Source organism: Centruroides sculpturatus, unplaced genomic scaffold (assembly GCF_000671375.1).
Source record: "Centruroides sculpturatus isolate CEXI.00-Female unplaced genomic scaffold, Cexi_2.0 scaffold1592, whole genome shotgun sequence".
NCBI lineage: Eukaryota > Metazoa > Arthropoda > Arachnida > Scorpiones > Buthidae > Centruroides > Centruroides sculpturatus.
The window spans coordinates 96,925-116,520 of record NW_019385884.1 but is presented as its reverse complement, the minus strand read 5'-3'; the positions used below and the strand labels follow the sequence as shown (position 1 = coordinate 116,520).

Below are 19,596 nucleotides of genomic sequence, written 5' to 3'. Positions count from 1 at the left end.
AATTGTTTGTAAATTTTATAAATAATAGAAATATTCAGCAAACATAATTTTTCTAGAATTCAGAATTAGCAGAAATGAATCAATAAAATAATTTATTTTAAAATAAGTGTATATTTATCATTAAAAAAAAAATTTAAAAATTATTATAAAAAGGCTGAAATTAGTCATTACTGTTTTTTCATTTTAAAAATAAAATTATTAATTTCTACTTTAAAAATAACAGATACTTTAAGTGAAATTGTAATTTCTTTTATAACTTGATAAAGTCCAAAAAAAAGTAATGTAGTAATTTTTGATGTTAGTATGTTAATTACATTTTATATTTTATGTAAGCCTATAATAAAACAAACAACAACCCTTTTTTTTCCGTTTTTAAAAAGAAGTTTCTATAAATTGATTAGCTTAATAAATATGGCTATAATAAAATGGAGGGCTTATTACATCCAATTTATTATAGCTGTATTTATTAGGCTAATCAATTTATACTCTATTTATGTTGTGGGCTAGAAGTGTTCTTTAATAATAAGTGTCTAAATGAACATTTTAAAATAAAATTACAATCCTAGAATGAATTTAGCATCTATTATTAAATGTCAAATTTATTTTTCTGGCAATGATTTATAGTATTATTACTCAATATATTGTTTGTACATAATCCTTGAGAATTATTTATCTTTTCTTAATTTTTGATTTTTTTAAAAAAAAAAAAAAAAAGATTCAGCAAATGAAATTTCTTCCAACCTAAATTTTTCAACTATTTGGGTCAGGTTTTTAGATTTCTGTTTGTTTCAGTTTGTAGTTGTTTACTCAATGATCAAATGGTATGGAATATTATTTTTTTTCATTATTTCTATTTATGTCCTTTTAGTTTTTCTCTTTTTCAACTTGGTTTTTCTTAGGCTATTGAAGTCATTGAGTGGATCCTTTACCAATTGATTTCAGAAAATTTAATAATTTTATAGATTTATATTCAAGACAAATGCTATGTATAGAAGATTTTACACATTTACAACATTAAACATTTACTATTAAAATTAAGTTATTTAAATTGTAATGTGTTTAGTTTATATGAATGATGCGAATAATGCAAAATTTACCAAAATAAATACTTGAAAAAATTTCAGTAGACATAAGTTTTTATTTGTAATATAAGTTAGTATCATATGTAATCAATGGTAGTGATTAGTAAATTATTTTAGTAATATGTTTATATAGTACATTCAACAATTAATTTAAAAAACAAATGAACTTTTTAAAAAAATATTTTTATAACTTAAATGCCTTTAAAATATTTTATGTTAATTTTATATTACTCCTAGAATTCAATATTAATCTAACTTTTGATATAAAAATATATTTATGAAAAATTATTAAATAAAATTATGTATACACATTTAATATGTATAAATCATTGTAAACTTTCAAACATATTATGTATAAATCATAATAAATAACCAAAAGATTTACCTGAATATGGAACAGATATTTCTTCTAATTCTAAGCATTCTAATGTGTGAGACTCCACAAATTTATAATATAGGAAAAATACTTTCTCTGTATTTGGAACATTCTGTTTTGCACTACTTGTTCATCTGTAAACAACTGTTTTAGAATATTTTAATTTCCATAGTAACTATCCACATAAACAAACAGTTACAGAATATAAAGAGATAACAAAAATAATTTTTAAATTATTATTTTTATAACTTAAATCTGACATACAAACAGATTACAATATTATACATTATTATATATTACATCATTAATTCAAAAACATGTTAAAAATTCTGATACTAATAAATATTATTGGCAATCATATAAATTTTAGATTGTAAATTATAGTCAGGTTTATATTACTATATGTTGCAAAAATAAAATAAATTTAATATGTTCTGTACATGTTTATTTTTATGCTGATAATTTAATTATGTTAGAATTTTAGAATTGCAGATTCAATGACTTTCATAAATAAAACAAATACATTATATTAATTAAATTATTCACAACCGTGAGGCAGATAATAGTGAGGGCTTATCAGACCAATGATGGGCACAAACACTCAGAGATCAAAGTGAAAACAGTTTAATAAACTCAAAAAATTACTACATAAGTGTGAAAACGAAAACCCAAAATGCATTTCAGACTATTTTCCCAATAGAAAATAGTCCCTCATCAGTTGGTATTAGTTAAAGGTAATGCTATAATAGAATTATACAAGGTAACGGTCAACTTAAAAACTAAGCCTAAAGTTATCTATATATATAAAAATGAATGTATGTCTGTGTGTCTGTCTTATGCCCTTCATGCATTACCACACCGTTTATCCGATTGCCATGAAACTTTGGGAAGTTGTTTAATATACTCTTGCGCAGGTTTGTGGCATAGTACGATTGCCATAAAACTTAGGAAAGTTTTTTAATACACTCCCGTGAAGGTTTCTTGCATAGTACATTTAACCCACGATAGATGGCGCGCGTTTATACGAGTGTATCGAGACAGTGTGTTCGATTGATTTCAAATTGTGAAGACCATTTCCCCCTATTTCAAAAAATATCTCTATATATGCATTTGTGAACTGTTATTTACGATATTTGTAATAATTTTTGTTTAATCACTTTATTTTAACTTTTTTTGCTAATTATGTATTCGCTCGAACTTTGTTAAAACCTTAACTGTATCCCGAACAACAACCGAAGTTGTAGGAGGAAATTCGCCTATTTTACCGATCTAGGGATCCCCCTTTTCCAAATTTTAATATCAACTCAAAATAATTTAAAAAGACAAATTACAATAAAACGGTTTATTATCCAACTATCAGAAATTTCACAACACGCCAAGGAAGTGAGGAAGGAGCAATTAAATAATTAAAATTATAAAGGATTAAAATATATATATATATATAAATGGGGAATATCGCGCTTCTGACAATCGCTGCAAGTGTACGGGCAAAATTTGGAGAATCTGTGCTTCTCGCATGGACAACTGTATGTGGCTGGCTCACGCGTCAGAAAACCTTCTGATTTATTCGTGTACGCACCAGACGGAAAAACAAAAAATATCGTGTATCCACAAACACCCCAATAAATAAATAGAATTGAAACGACACTTTGAAATGTTTTCCCGATGAAAATAAATAATAATAATAAGTTTCAATAAAAATGATAAAATGTAAATTGAATTTTATCATAACAAGTTTGCTTGAATTTCGTTTCTTCTGAGATCGCAGCAATGCACGATGGGTAAGCTAGTACAATATAAAAATTGAAGACACCACTGTAACAGTATGAGTAGTAAGCATCATCAGTAGGTATTATCTAAAACCCTCCCCTTAAATTTCCATATTCTCACAGATGTATATTTGCAAGATATTTAATCAAATCCTTTTTCATTTCTGAAATGAAATCATTGACCCAAGAAAATTCTGTCCTAATTGCTTTGCATACCCTTTTAAGACAATAGGTAAAATAAGGGACATGTCACCGATTTGGATTACCAACTTTTATATTTGAGCATGCATTTAACATGTATGCCTGATCTGTTACAAGTAATCAAACTTTTTCATATGGGTTGGCAGTTTCACAATTTGGCACAAACATCATTGAAAGTCTGCATAACAGCTGTGGAATTTGTTTTGAAAGTTGAAGTAAAAAAACTTTATCAGATTGGAAAATTTATTTTATTAAATTACTTTCTTATACTTACCTGCTCTCATCTGTTTATTTTTATCTGTCTAAATTTGTCTAAATTCTAAATATCTGTCTAAATCTGTCTAAATTTATATCACATTTACTTATTAAATTATTTTGGAGTTTCATTTGAATCCAATTAATAGAAATCCAAAAAAAATTATAAAAAGCTAAATATTTATAGCTGCCCACAGAAGAAAGGGGGCACCTATATAAATATTTTAAAATGTAATGTTATTGATAGGTATCCACTAGGGTTCCTCTTTCCAAAGCTGTTTTCTAATAAGTTCAGTTGTGTCTCAGTGACAAATTAAGAATCACAATGCACTGTTTCTCCAATACAAGTATTTATTATTCTATTTGTTGTTATAACAAATTGAATAATAAATACTTGTGGTTCCAGGAACAAATTAAGAATCAATACATCTGGACTTATTAGAAAATGGCTTTGGAAAGAGGAATCGTAGTGGATACCTATTGATAACATTGTTTTAAAATGAGTCCAATTGAGTTCCAGTTCTGATTCAAATGAATCTGAACTGGAACTCAATTGGACTCATTTTAAACCTTACTTGATTAGAATACTTGATTAGTTTGTGATGAAATAGCAATATGTCTTATTAGAATTGAAGCTATTGACAGAAAAAGATTTGATCTTGCGATTATATCTTATTAGTACCATAATTCTATTCTATGCCATGGTATGCTACATATGTTCAACTAAAATATATTTTAGATAAATGTTTACAGCATTTAATATTCAGTTAAACTATGCTTAATTTGCTTAGAAAAAGTTTCGTGATTTTAATAGTTAATCAAAATTATATAACATCGAAGATACAATAAAACCTTGCTATTCAGAATTTATGATACTTCAGGCTAATATTTTATATTATGTCTTTGTATTTTTCTTTTTTATTAACAATGAATTTGTTAATTCTAATTTGAGTTTCAACAACTATTACCTTACTTGTAGAGAAATGTGTCAAGATGTGATTAAGAATCAGAAAAGGAATTGTAAACAAAAATACAAAAATTATCTTCTTTTTTAAGCCCAAATTAGTAAATGTTAGCAATGACAAGAATGATGTTGCTACTCGACTACTAATACTGGTACTTTTGCATTGTAAAAGTTTAAATGAGCAAATATAGTGGTTTGATAAAGTGAAAAATAAAGTTTTGACTTGGTGTACTTCTTGGACCGTACAATATTTGAGTAAAATCTAGCTAATTTAAACTTTCACTAATTCAGACTAGGCTTTTCCCCAATTAGTCTAAATTAGTGAGGTTCTACTGTATTTTTATTTAGAACATTTAATTAAAAATAAAAATGAATGTCATAAAATACTTTCAAAATAGGTAGTACAGCAAATATAAATCAATACTTTGTACTATGAAGTATTGATTTTACTGAAAGCATTGTCAAAGTATACAGTTTTTATTTGGAACAGAGCCAACTTTAAACTTTTTATTGTAACCATTATAACAACAGATTAAAACAGCTTTTAAAAATTATTAAATATGTTATAGTAGAAAGCTTTTATATAAATTTGGAATTATCAAACCTTATAATTTTATTACAAATCTCATCTATTAATATGTTAACTTTAATTAATAAACCTGATTAAAGTATTAGCTAAAAAGAAACCAAAACTGTCAGATTTTTACTGGCCTGTTAATTATAGAAACTTGATCTGATATATTTTTAACTAGCCACAGAAAAAGTTTCCATATCATTAAAATCATTTAAATTAAGAATATCTATAAAAAAAAAAAAGTCAATTTAAAACTTTTTCCTATATAAAATTCTGCAAATTTCATGGATACATTATACTCTGAGTACTTAAGTTTTGGATTTGTGTATTTGCATTATATTTAGATATGCAGGAAATCCTCATTACTTTGAAATTCAAGGGGCAAAATAATCACAATTTCAAATTATCTGAGATTACAAATTTCTGTACATTATTCCAAATGCCATGCAACTGATGTAATTTATTAAGCAAACAGAATATGGCTATATACCATATTTACTTGCATATAAGATGAGGTTATTATTCATTTTTCATTGTTTCAAAAACCTAGGTTGTCCTATATGTGCAAGTGAAGGATTCGTTGTGTTTTCGCAATAATTTTTGTGAACTGTGTGTTTGCATTTTTTACCATATGATCACTCTCCGGTGTTTAAAAACAAAAGTATTTTATCTGGGTCATTTCAATCATTCTTGTGTATTGTCAGGAGTAAAGATGAATAGCAATAGGAAAAGCAAAACTTTTGAATTGAATTCCAATTTGAAATTCCAAAATTACATGGGAGCCTGATATTAGTTTTAATCCATTTCCATGTGAAAACAGATGATTATTCGGAAATCAGAATTCGGAGAAACTGATAAGTGTAATTGATGGAGAATGGATTAGACTGTTAAGAATTGGCAAAAAAAATTCCCAATTGTTCAGCTTCACACAAACAAAAATTATGTTGTCGATTTTACAATATTTTTCCTTAAAGTTTAAAATGCTAGTAATTTTTGCAGGACAATGTGTGCATTTACATTCATTTGATATTTTACTTGTGATTAAACAAAATAAAATTATAATTGTATTAATAGATTTAATTTTCTTTATTTTGATCCTTAAAGTCACACCTCGTCCTATATGCGAGTAAATACAGTATACAGAAATGCTATTTTTGTTAATTAATAATAATAATATAAACTTATAAATAAACTGCATGTAAACAACACATGTCCATGAGAAACTCACAACTTGCCAGATAGGTTTTGTAAAAAGTAAATCAGAATTCCTTGAAATGTATCCCAAATTATTTTTAAAGTAGCCCAAAAATTAGTAAGTTGCCCAAATGTAGTAGTCTAGAGCCATACAAATATCTCTCTGCTATTTGTAGCCCAAACTTGCAATCACAAAATCCGTATATATTTTATGAAATAAGAAAAAAAATTGTCCATGAATAAGGTGACACCTGAAAATGTGTTACTGTAAAAGCAAAGCCATATTGACCAAATTAGAGTTGTTCTTGGTCTATTGTTCTCTTATAGCATGGAGGCACTTCTATCAAACTGACTGTTTGTTCAAATTTTGAAATAGCCGTATTTTGAGCTAACTGAATTCCTTAATGTGTAAATCTCTATATCCAAATAATACAGTTACAAACTAATGGAATTTCAAACTATCCGAGTTTGGATTAATGAGTATTTCTTGTAATGCAAATCTTTATATTTTTCACTAACGGTTCTTTGATTCACTTTCAATTTCTGCATCAATTAATAATTAATTAATTAACTGAAATCAAACATATTTGAGTCTAGTATCCTAATAATAATATTTAAAGAAATGATAATCAATTTTGTTCAATATAATAAAAATAATAATTACACAGGATTACTATTATTACAATTTATTTATTTACTCTTATTTTTTTTCATTTCAGTTGATAGTGTGAAACAGATGGAGTCTAGCTGTTGCTAATCTACAGAAATAATGATTCAGTAGTGAACAAAGTAAAATCTTAATTCAATGGGATAAATTGAAAATGATTGCTATAATAATATTATATTTTTTGGTTCTGACTCTTGTTAGAGCAATTCCATTTGATCAAGCAATTGATATCAGTAAGTTTTTAAAAATATTTTACATAAAATTTTAAATATATGTACTGTATATACTAGCATATAACACAACTAGAAAACAAACAAAAAAAAATCATCATCTCAAAATCAGGAGTCATCTTATATGCCAGATACTAAAATGGGAATCTTAGTTTCTTGATTGAATATTTAGTTAAAATATATTACTACATAAGAGAGATGCCACTTTTATTTGAAAAGAAAATTGCTTAATACTCTGTAAACATATTTAATGCTTTTTACATATTTTAAAATAAATTAACAAGTTTTTAACAATTATTGTATTTAACTAGATACCTAATCTTCTTTGCTGTTTGAGGCAAGGAGTTTGTCAAGATAAATCCAAAATTTTTTGTATGTGTCACTTACAGCTGTAGTATTACAATTAATTAATATATTATTATATAAGTTAAATGTGTAAATATAGGCTGAAATTTGTATCCTGTCTTTATATACTGATTTATTACCAATGAGTCAGTTCTTTACTCACTGTTAAATTATGCCAAATTGTGTATCTTGCACTCTTGTTCTCATGTTTTTTCTGAATGCTGTTTTTCATCTATAGAATTCTATTATCCTTATATGCTAGTATATACGATATAAAATAATCAAAATATATTATTTTGATAATTAATTGACTTTTGGGCCATCCTATATATCATATATAGTCACATTCTGTTAACTTGGTATTGTTGGGACCAATGTGGTGCTGGGTTATTGAATATGCCAACTTATCAGACAATGGAATTTTTTCTAGAGTTTTTCCTATTCCCTAGACACAATTTTCCATATTTTCTCATATAAAACTGTACAAATTCACCTTCTATGATTGTTTAACACGTCATTTCAATTTTTCCAGATTATTCCTACCCTTGGTTAGTTTGAAACAAGAACACTCTAACTAGAATCTTACTTTGTGCTTTGTACACTTTTATTTATATCTACTCTATATTTTATATCTATATCTATATTTCATATATTTTGCATATTAAAAGCAAAATGTTCGTCACCACCAAAACCAACACTAAAAAGAAGTGCTATAAATAGAGACTGGACTCTGCCTGGATGGAATATAACCAATAAATCAATCAAGACAGACAACAAGTACTTTATCCATAATTTCTGAAATATTATGTTTTAGTTGATTTGATTGTTTTAGTTGATTTGATCAAATCAACTTTATTTTTATTTTATTTTATTTTATTTTAAATTTTGGTTTTGGTTTCTGTTTCAGTATAAAGGCCAGAGTTTTAAATTTTTAAACTTTTAATTTAAATTCAATATTTTTAAATGTAATTATTATTTTTAGTTTTAATTAACTAGCTATCTAGTTATGTATAAATACAGATGAATACCCAATGCACCAATACTCTGTCCAATGACTAGCTGGACATGCCAGCTTATCTGGTTTGCTGGCATACCGGATGCCATGTTAACAGAGCTGTAATAAGATTTTTATATGTTTTAAAATAATTTTATGAATTATATTAATTATTTTTATAAAATGTTAATAGTTGTAAACATAAGTTTTTTAATTTTGAAAGCAATCCTTCATTAATGTTTGTAAATTATTAAGTATTTTAATTAATAATTTTTATATTTCAGCTTGTGATGGCGTTGAATTTAAAGAAAATGATTACATTGAGAAATTTGAAAAATACATGAATTGTACTGTAATTGAAGGAAATTTGGAGATATTTCCTTTTGAAAATAATATAATGTCAGATTATAATATGAGTTTTCCTAATTTGAGAGAAATTACTGGATATCTTTTGTTATATAGAATATCTGGTTTGAGGTCATTAGAACAACTCTTTCCAAATTTATCAGTTATTCGAGGAAATACCTTGTTTCTTGGATATGCACTTACTGTTTACGAAATGATGGATCTTCAAGAAATAGGATTAAGAAATTTAACAAAAATTGTTCATGGAAATATTCGTATAGAAAAAAATCCTCGTTTATGTTTTGTAGATACAATTGACTGGAATTATATTACTATGATGGAAAAGACTCGAAATGTAATAAGAGAAAATAGATTAAGTGCCTTTTGCCCAAATTGTCCAAAACATTGTCCTAAAATTCTTAGAAATGGAAATACCGAATCTTTATGTTGGAATCTAAATTATTGCCAAAAAGGTAAGAATAGAAATAATTTTATTTTAGCATGTCATTACCTTTTCAATCCTTTTAGTATTGACAATAAACATGTAAATATTTATCATTTTATTTTTGAAGTTTTAGTTTAAATATCAATATATTAAAATAAATAGTATATCATACTATTTCATTTTTATGTTTTAAATAAAAATTGATATTTGAAATTTAAGAGTGTGTAATTATTAAAATAGTCAAATCTTATTGTTTAATTATTGGTTTAAGTCCACATTAATGCAAAATATTTTCAGGACTGTAAATATTATGCATTAATGTGGATTTAATATTTAAATGTTTTGAACTAATGAATGAGACTAGGCAGTTCAATGTTAACAAGTTCGGTTAATACATAATGTAAACTTTGTTGTGGTTCCTTAAATTCAGTGTCGGATTAACCAATTGACAAATAAGACAAATGTTTAAGGCTCATAATTCGGAGGGACCCTGCTCCAGTACAGAATCTTTTTGTTTTAAAATGCATTAAAAATTATTTAAGAAATTTAATAGGACAGGAATTATTTTGATTTATTTTGCTACAAATAAAATATAGTATATTATACTGAAGATTTGCTTGTTTTTATGTTAAAATAATACTAATTTGATACTGTATAAATTAGCAAATTTGTTAAATTTGATTTTTAAATTTTTATAATTTAAAAGAAATAAAAGAAAAATTGTATATTACAGTTTGTAATAAGAGTTGTGAAAATAGTGGTTGCACTGCAAGTGGAGAATGCTGTCATGCAAAATGTTTGGGTGGATGTACAGGATTAGAATCTAATGATTGTAACTCATGTAGAAATGTCACTTTTAATAAATTTTGTTTTGATAAATGCCCTCATTTTACATTTGAGGTAAGAAATGATTTTTAATTTAAATATTATATAATTATGATAATATTTAATTATTTATAATTTATAGTCAATCATAACTATTATATAACTGTTTTTTTAATGTTAGAAATGATTAATAATAAAGAGATTATCCAAAGTAAAACATTCTCTAATAATAGTTATATGTTATAGATTTTGTAACATTATTCCCAGTAATTTTTTATACACTAAAAAAAACATTAAGAAATATAGTTAAAATTTCTTTCCAGTTATATTGAAAAATATTTGTTATAATTTTTTTTATAAAATATTAATTATAGATTTAAAAATGAACTACAACATCTAAAACAAAGTTGCACAGTTGCAGGTCAGCACAAATTAAAGAGTGACTTCTTGCCATTATCAGATTCTATGATATAAATCTCACTTTCAATTTTCTTTTGTCTAAATCCTCATACAAAATGAGCAAAATACTCTTACTCATTTACCATGCAGTTCTGCCAGCATATAATCATTTTTAGCATTTAAACTGTAATGTTAAATAACAGTTTCTTCAAAACCTAGGGAATCAACTAATACTTTCAATTGTGAGAGGTAGAAAGATGATCCAATATAGTATCATTTTCAACTTTCTTCCATTGATAAATGCCTATATCATGATACAATGCATTTGATAGTGCTATATTGTCATATAATTGCTTTGAATGCTGTTATTTTTAGTGACACTTTTTTTAGCTTGAGACAAAACTTAATATTCACTCTTTTTGTTAATTTATTGTCATGATAAAGCTATTTATAAAAGTGCGTAGTAGTAGTAGTAGTAGTAGTAGTAGTAGTAGAAAAACATTCATATTTGCACAGAAATAAATTTGTAAAACTTGCACAGAAGGAAATGAATCTACTGTAATTTACACCCATAAATACAAAACAAATTGATATTTGATAGTATTTGTTTAAAAAATTATTCAGAATTTGATATCAATGAAAATAAAATATAAATCCTACCATTAAATAACTTTTTATCATTATCAGTTTTTATTATAATATAATAAATTTTCATAAGCTTAATTTACTTTAATAACTTATTCAAATTAATGTTTTATTTACAATTTAATATTATTATTGTTTTAATAAGAACTCACTGTTTTAATAATGGATTATTTATCAATGAATACTAATAAATAAACTAAAACATTCTTCCTCCTCCTTTCAAATGATGATTATTATTTCTGCAGCTGATGATAATGGTGAAATGTATGTCTGAATAATATATGAACTCTTATAATAAACTTTTAATATATATTTTTATATTTTATCATATTTCTTTAATGTAAAAATTTTCTCTGTAAAACTGGAACTTTTTAAAAATTGAAAAAATAATGATAATTGATGCATTTTGTATAAAGTGAAGAAATAATGAAATTAATTAAATTACACTAAATACCTATTAATTATTCTAATAATTTTATTGTTTGTAATTTATATGCTGTATAATGTATTGAATTTTAGAAATTATCATCAGGTGTGCAGAATATGACTGTGTGGATACGGTTTGGAAAATTTGAATAACGCTTTGCTAAGCCTGTGGACATTAACAGGAAATTGGCCAAAATGCAGGGAGCCTATGCTTTGAAATTGAAATTATAACATTGTTTATTTTGTTTCTGATCAATTCAGTCACATGTTACATTGCTATTACATGTTACATGGTCATAGGCATGCAGTAAGGATGAGTCAGACTTGCTCACTGAACCATGGTTTCTATTTTTATGAAAAACGAAACTGAAACAGAGCTTTAAAAAGAATTGAAAATCTGTTTTATTTTGAAACTCTTTTTGACATGGTTTGGTGAGTAAAATTTAAATTAATGTTAAATTAAATTAATGCCAGCTTGAACTAAAATGAAATATTAAAATGAATCTGCAGGAAAATTTGTAAATTAATAAACTGCATTTTAAAACTTTTTTTAATTTTCTTGATTAAATAGCTAAATAGAAGGTTTATAATTATTTTATAAACATATTTTCCTTTATTTTTCATATTTTGTCATAGATATATGTGATGTTAATATTTTTTATTTTATAATAAATTTTAAAACATTATAAAAAATACAGTTGCATTTTCAAAAAATAATAACAATAATATTTAATCAAGACAATTCAAAAAAGTTTGAAATGCAATTTATAATAATAATGAAAAAGTCTGTTTCTTGCAAAAAAAAAAATTGATGCATTTTTAAAGAAATTTTGCATTTTTGGATGTTAAAAAGTCCATTAACTCACTCCCCATGTTAATAATAGATTATCCATTGACTTCAGTTTTACTTTTATTAATCAACATATTACATAAGTCTATAAATTAATTGTATATGCTATCCTACAATGATATGTGCTTAAATTAAAGCATTATATTAATTTATCTGCTTAGTATTGCATGGCAAATTATACAGTATGCCAATTTATTTGTATGATTTACTGTAATTTGAATTCTTCAAATTTTGTAGTAGTAATTATTAATTTTTTCATAAAATATTTTGTGTGCTAGTGTGCAATAATTTTGAAGGAAATTTTTAGTACTTTTGATTATTACATGTAAAAATTTGTGTCTTTAAAATGGATCCTTGTATTGATGAAATTAAATGTACTTACAATGGTATGGGTATTGAAATATTTAATTTCCCAGGTCTTGTTATCTGAGTATACTATTGTTTTAGTATTATATATTTTTCTGGTGATAGTTCTGTTTGGTATAGTGAATTCTGAGAAAAGATATTTTGAATATCTCATTTTTCTAAGTGTTGTTTTTTAAGATTTTATTGTGTCTTAAAAGTATTTATTACCAAGTTGATAAATAATTTGTATATAATATTAGCTGCATGTGCCTGGCATTGTTTGGGTTTTTGAGGGGGTGGGGATTTGGTTAGCTTGAAGTGGGAGAGGGTGATTTAAAAACAATAACATTTACATTTATGACCCAACTATTTACAATAGTAAAATTGTAAAACACAAAAAATTGGGATAAGTTAAGAGGAGTGGGCTTTAGTGGACCCCACCATTGTATTTTTTCTAGGGTATCAAGGAATATTCATGGCAAATTTGGTTCTGATACATTGAATGGTATAGAAGCCTTTACCTACATATATACAAACATACATATTTTGACTTTATATATATGTATAAATAGACCTAACTATACTGTTATTGAGTTTTAAGTAACCATGAACATGACACAAAATGCTTTGAAAAATCTTCCATACATATGCAATATGTAGTGCCATCTAGCACAGTAATGTTGTTTCAACTTCTTGTATGTTTTTTCCAATTTCTCACTGATTACATTTAATGTTAGTTCTCCAAACATAATACTATACTTCAATAGTACAACTTTCTTATGGATAATTGCTTGTGGCATCTGCTGATTCATGTGTGTCCCCATCTAGCAAATGGAGACAAACAGACAGATGGAAATCGCTTGCAGTTTAATTTATATAATGTAGATTTGAGATCATGTGTGTGTAAACCTGTCTCTTGAATTGCCAAATTCAAAATATGAAGTTTTTTTTAAAATATGTTCAAGCATTTTTACGTGATGTGGCAACAAACCCAAACAGGACTGGTCTTTACAGTTTTATTTATATAAATAAATTCTTGAAAACTTTTTTAAATAATAATAATTTAATTTACAGTATTTATCATGGAGATGTATAACGGAAACAGAATGCAGAAAGATCAAAACTTTAGGGAATGAAAAAATATATTGGAAAGCAGTTGATAAAAAATGTCTTCCTAATTGTCCTTCTGGATATTCAGAACATCATTCAGATAATCATTCTTGTATAGAATGTAAAGAAAATTGTCGTAAAGGTAGGTAAGGAAACATATGAGAGGAATTCAAAAACAATTATTTCAGTTTTAAGTTGACTTATAAAGGAAACAGTATATCCACAAATGCTTAAATGAAATCAAAAATAATTAAATAAGTAATATAAAAAACCATTCAAAAGTCCAGCATAATTCTTTAATAACATAAGAATGTTTTCAAACGCATTAAGCGTCCATCTTCAGTTATTTCTCTAAAATCGAATGCAGAATTCGAAAAATTACGCAAGCAAAATTTCAAATAAATGGTTATACAAATATTAAAAAGTGACATGTTATTAATAAAAGCGCTACACATAAAAAAAAATTTTGGTATGCTTAAAATAATAAATAAATAAATAAATAATTTGTCAAGAGTCATCTTAAGCTTAATTAAGCCTTTATATAGAACTAAGCTACTTTGTCACAAAAGGATTTCCAAGTGGACGACAGCCCGTCAGCATCCCTATAGTTAATGCATTGCGTGCTCTTCTGTGCCCTGTGGATTTTCAGTTTTTCCAGATACTTTACTGCGTGTTTAGATCTAGTGGCCTTTATGATAGAGGCCTGGTCCCAGAAACCTGTGATGCCTTGTTCTTTGGCATAAGTGGCAAGAACAGTACTGTCAATGGTTTTGTTCACCGATAGCTTATGCTCATTGATTCTTTTCTTCAAATTTCTTAATGTTGCCCCTATATACACTAAGTTAGAGTTGAACCTATGATCTCTTAGCGGTATTGAGTATATTCCTGTTAATTAAGGAATATACTGTTCATAACTTCAAAGTAATGTTCATAACTTTCCTTGTCATTCCTTAATAACATGTATATAGTGGGATTACGTCGATAAATTATTTGTAAGTTCCTATTTTTGGAAATCCTCTTAACAAATGGTTTAAGGAAGGGTATGTAACTGAGGACCACTTTTTCTTTTTGGCAGTTTTCCCTTTTGCTTACATGTAAGATTATTATCTTTCTTAATGAGAGCTTCTATTCTTTTTCTTCTGTAGCCATGCTGTAAGGCATTTCTTTGGATATACTCTAATTCCTTAACAGTGTCGCAAACGTCTGTGCAATGGGTGTGTGCCCTCCTTATCCAAGAGCAAAACACTGTCATTTTGATATGCTCTGGATCCACCGTATTCTTAGGGATAATGATGGGGAGCAATGTCAGTTTACGATATATGCTGGTTTGGATTTCCCCTTCAATGCATGTTATAGTTAGATCCAAGAAATTAATGCTAATATTACTTTGTTGTTCTAATTCCAAGGTTAAACCATATGGGTTACTGTTTATTATGTCTATAAAACATTTGGTGCTGTGATTATCCTTCCACAAAATAAATATGTCATCAACATATCTTGTGTATATCAGTATATCCTGTTGTAATGAAGGGAGGATATTGTTTTCTAGAATTATGGAGTATCAACTCGCAGAGTACTGACAACATGGGGTTACCCATTGGTACTCCCCATCCCAGTAGATAAGTTTTATTCTTGAACTCAAAGAAAGACGTGTGACAAATCAAGTCTGCTAACTCCAAAATCTGCATGTGGTATTTGAAAGCATTGTTAACATTAGTGAATAAAAAGTCTCTCGAGGCACAAAAGCATTTTTCTGGGACCAGGCCTCTATCATAAAGGCCATTAGATCTAAACATGCAGTAAAGTATCTGGAAAAACTGGAAATCCACAGGGCACAGAAGAGCACGCAATGCATTAACTATAGGGATGCTGACGGGCTTTCGTCCACTTAAAAATCCTTTTGTGACAAAGTAGCTTAGTTCTATATAAAGGCTTAATTAAGCTTAAGATGACTCTTGACAAATTATTTATTTATTTCTGCATTCCGCATTCGATTTTAGAGAAATAACTGAAGATGGATGCTTAATGCATTTGAAAACGTTCTTATGTTATTAAAGAATTATGCTGGACTTTTGAATGGTTTTTTATATTATTAATTTTAGTCTCCAGTAAGCAAGTATATATTTAATTAAATAAGCAAATTTTTTAAACTAATTTTAGGCTATTGATGAAATAGAACAAATTAAATGAATATCTGTTGCTGTAGCAACATAAAATTAATAGCTGTTATAGGAAATATAATACAATATGAGACTTATGTTGTTCATTTAATTTGTCTATTTCATTGAGACCCGAAAATAGGTGAATTACTGAAAAAATTGGCAATTTTTATTAATTTTGCTTCAGATTAAAGATTTGTGCGTATTTTAAAATTTTATGAAACGTGTAGTATAACAACAACGAAAAATTAGCTATTTTGTTAAAGAAGAAAAATTTATTTGAAATGTTTTGATAATTTTAATTAATAATGTCATATAAATTTAATAAAATGAAATGAGAAATTTATTTTTAAAGTTTATATTGTTAAGAATGAGTAAAAAAATTGAATATTAGTCATTTAGAAATGCTTGTACATATATTTAATAAAGTTTTGATATTTTTTTTCCTATATATTCTCTGTAATGATTACTTTATCATTGATAACAAATAATCTAATAATTAATTATCAGCAATTTATTATAAGATTTATAGACACATAATCATTAATGATTGATTCAGAATATTTAATAAAATTGAATCAAAAATTTAATAGTTTTACAAATGTTTATATTTATTTATATATTATTATATTATTTTAATATAATTTTTTATTTAATGTAGTTTGTGTGCCACCCTTAGTAATTGATAGTATTGCAACTTCCAAAAGATTAAGAAGATGCACTTATATTGATGGTAATTTAGAAATTCAGATAAAGGGTGAAAGTAAGTATGCATTGAAATATAAATATGATTTTAAGATTGCAAATGAAAACTAAATTATTAATAATTTCTATAATCTTATTAGTTCATTTTATAAAGTTTGTTTTTCCTCCTATGTAAATAAAACAGTTTTAAATAAAATGTTTTTCAAAATGGGTGATATCACCCCCTGGGGTCATTTGAATTATCCAAGAAGCAATATGTTGTTGGAGGCAAACAGACGAATATTCATTTCAGTTATTTAGATTCACTTTATGTTGGTAGGCTAAAAAAAAAAAGCCTTGGCGAGGGCCCCTGTGTATACAGAACAGGAGCTGTTACTATTTACAGTCACAACCAAGGAGTCAGTGATCCGAAAAAGTTTGAGAAGCACTGACTTAGATCATCTTATTCCAATAAAAATAACTTAGAGTTGAAAATAAGAAATTTCATCAAAAATTATTTTCATAGTCAGTCAGTTCTGTAGACATTATTTTAATCAATTTGGGACTGGACTACATTGACAAGAATGCAAAAATTTTTCTCTCACTGGAACTAGACAATATGTTAACATAAAAAACATACACCACAGTCTGAGATAAGTTCAGCAACACAACTTAAAAGTGCTACAGATGTTTTCATTCAATCCCTAAGACCTTCATCAGATAATTGTTCTAAAATGGAATGTTTGAAGAAGACAAAATTCAAATATGAAAACAAAAATAAAGAATGCATGCATGCTATTTGATTGGAATAATGTTTCATAATGTAGAATCTTAGATCACTTGTCAGGCCTGGGATACTTGCTTCTCGTCTTTATTTAAATTACAATTTCCCTTACCATTGGCCTTAAAATTCTCCAAGGCTTCAAGATCTCTAATCTCCTCTCCCTAAAGAGATGTTCTTAATAAAGACACTTGCTGTAATAACACTTCAATCTGTATACACCTCCTCTACGAACAACATGGAATTGTTATTACACAAATTGTCTTTATTAAGAACATCTCTTTGGGGAGAGGAGATTAGAGATCTTGAAGCTCTGTAGAATTTTAAGGCCAATGGTAAGGGAAATTGTAATTTAAATAAAGATGAGAAGAAAGTGTCCCAGACCTGGCAAGCGATCTACAATTCTATGCTATGAAATGTCTTCCAATCAAATAGCATGTGTGCATTCTATATTTTCATTTTTATATTTGAATTTTGTCACTTTCTTTTGAACATTCCAGTTTAGAATGACTTCTACTTGATGACAGTCTTAGGGATCACAATACAAAAACATATGAATATTTTTGGTTATGTTTTTTATGTTGATAAGAATAACTGACAGATAAATAATAAACATGACCAATAAATAATAAGCAGAGTAAATAAATATGACTACAATTAGAGGAAATTTTGGTTTTATTGACTCTGATATTAAAAGGACATGTTAAAATGATTAAAAATATATAACTTAAATTTATTAATTTTAATTATTACCATTAAAATATAATTCAACCAGTATTTCCTTCCTACTCTTTCTGCCCTGGGGAGCACTAAGAGGGTCTTTTATCAAGCCCATTGTGGGTTTGGCCCAGGTGGTGAGGGATGCTAATTTTGATAACATTAACCAACTGATAACATTTGTAATTACAGTAAGTAAATATATATTGGATAAGTATGCAAGCCATGTTAAGCCATATTGATTGACTGAAAATAATTTCTAGTACACTTCAGTTATACTTAATGGTATTAAAACATAAAAGAATCATCTACAATTAACATTTATTTTTATCTAGTAAAAAAATCAGGCTTATCATTACAAGTCAACAGAAACATATTAATTTAGTATTTTCAAGGTTTTATTAATTAAACACTTTTTATTTAACTTGCTTTGTATTATGCCCTCAACTCTTGAAGCTCAAATTTCAGCCAGCTTTAATTAAGATAGAAGACTGAAACTTTGAGGATGTACTATATCTAAGTGCAATGACAATGCATTTTAATGATGTTTTAGAGGAGTGGTTCCACCTTCATATCTTTCCCATTCCCTAACCCAATAAATATAACAAATGTGTAGAATTTAATGTTGTGTATGTGTAAATCTCAAAAAAAACATAACCATTGAAATAAAAGCATTTTTTTATTTAACTTTTTTCAATATATTAAATTATTTTTATCTTCAGAATTTGGCTAAATCTTTGATTCAAGTTTTGAAGTAACTTTATGAGAAATTAAATTTATTAATCATTTAGAACATTTATAACTTTTATATATAATTCTGAATGCCAGAAGGTTATAATCAAAAATTAGAGAAATTATATACAGAAATAATTCTATTTTATAGTTTACAGTTGTAACAATTCCATTAAATAGAAATATGACTTTTCTACTAAATTGAGTAATAATTATTATTATTATTATGTTGGGTTTTGTGAGTTATACTCGGTTCACACCGGTAGCTTTGTACTATGCCGGACCAAAGTCAAGGCATAGCAACCAAAACAAAACTAAAATTAAATAAGTGTGTCAGTGTGTGTGTCTGTATTCAGGAATTTCCTAACAATGTGGCATGTATTCAATATAGTGGCCTTCTGTAGTGTTATGTATGTATTTCTACTCAATTCTAATGTTCCCAGGCTTTTGTGTAGTGTGTGTGGTATCACACCTGTACAGGA

At 26.7% G+C, this 19,596-nt stretch overlaps 1 protein-coding gene across 1 annotated transcript in view; it reads left to right on the top strand.

Moving 5' to 3' along the window:
* The window catches only part of LOC111612394 (insulin-like peptide receptor), a 93,260-nt gene that overhangs the window by 21,182 nt on the left and 52,482 nt on the right, over window positions 1-19,596 (top strand). The window contains exons 2-6 of the mRNA XM_023353598.1: window positions 7,135-7,315; window positions 8,936-9,469; window positions 10,175-10,341; window positions 14,006-14,183; window positions 16,862-16,963. Coding sequence (XP_023209366.1) covers window positions 7,237-7,315; window positions 8,936-9,469; window positions 10,175-10,341; window positions 14,006-14,183; window positions 16,862-16,963 — 1,060 coding nt within the window. The 5' untranslated portion in view covers window positions 7,135-7,236. The remainder of the gene's footprint in view (window positions 1-7,134; window positions 7,316-8,935; window positions 9,470-10,174; window positions 10,342-14,005; window positions 14,184-16,861; window positions 16,964-19,596) is intronic.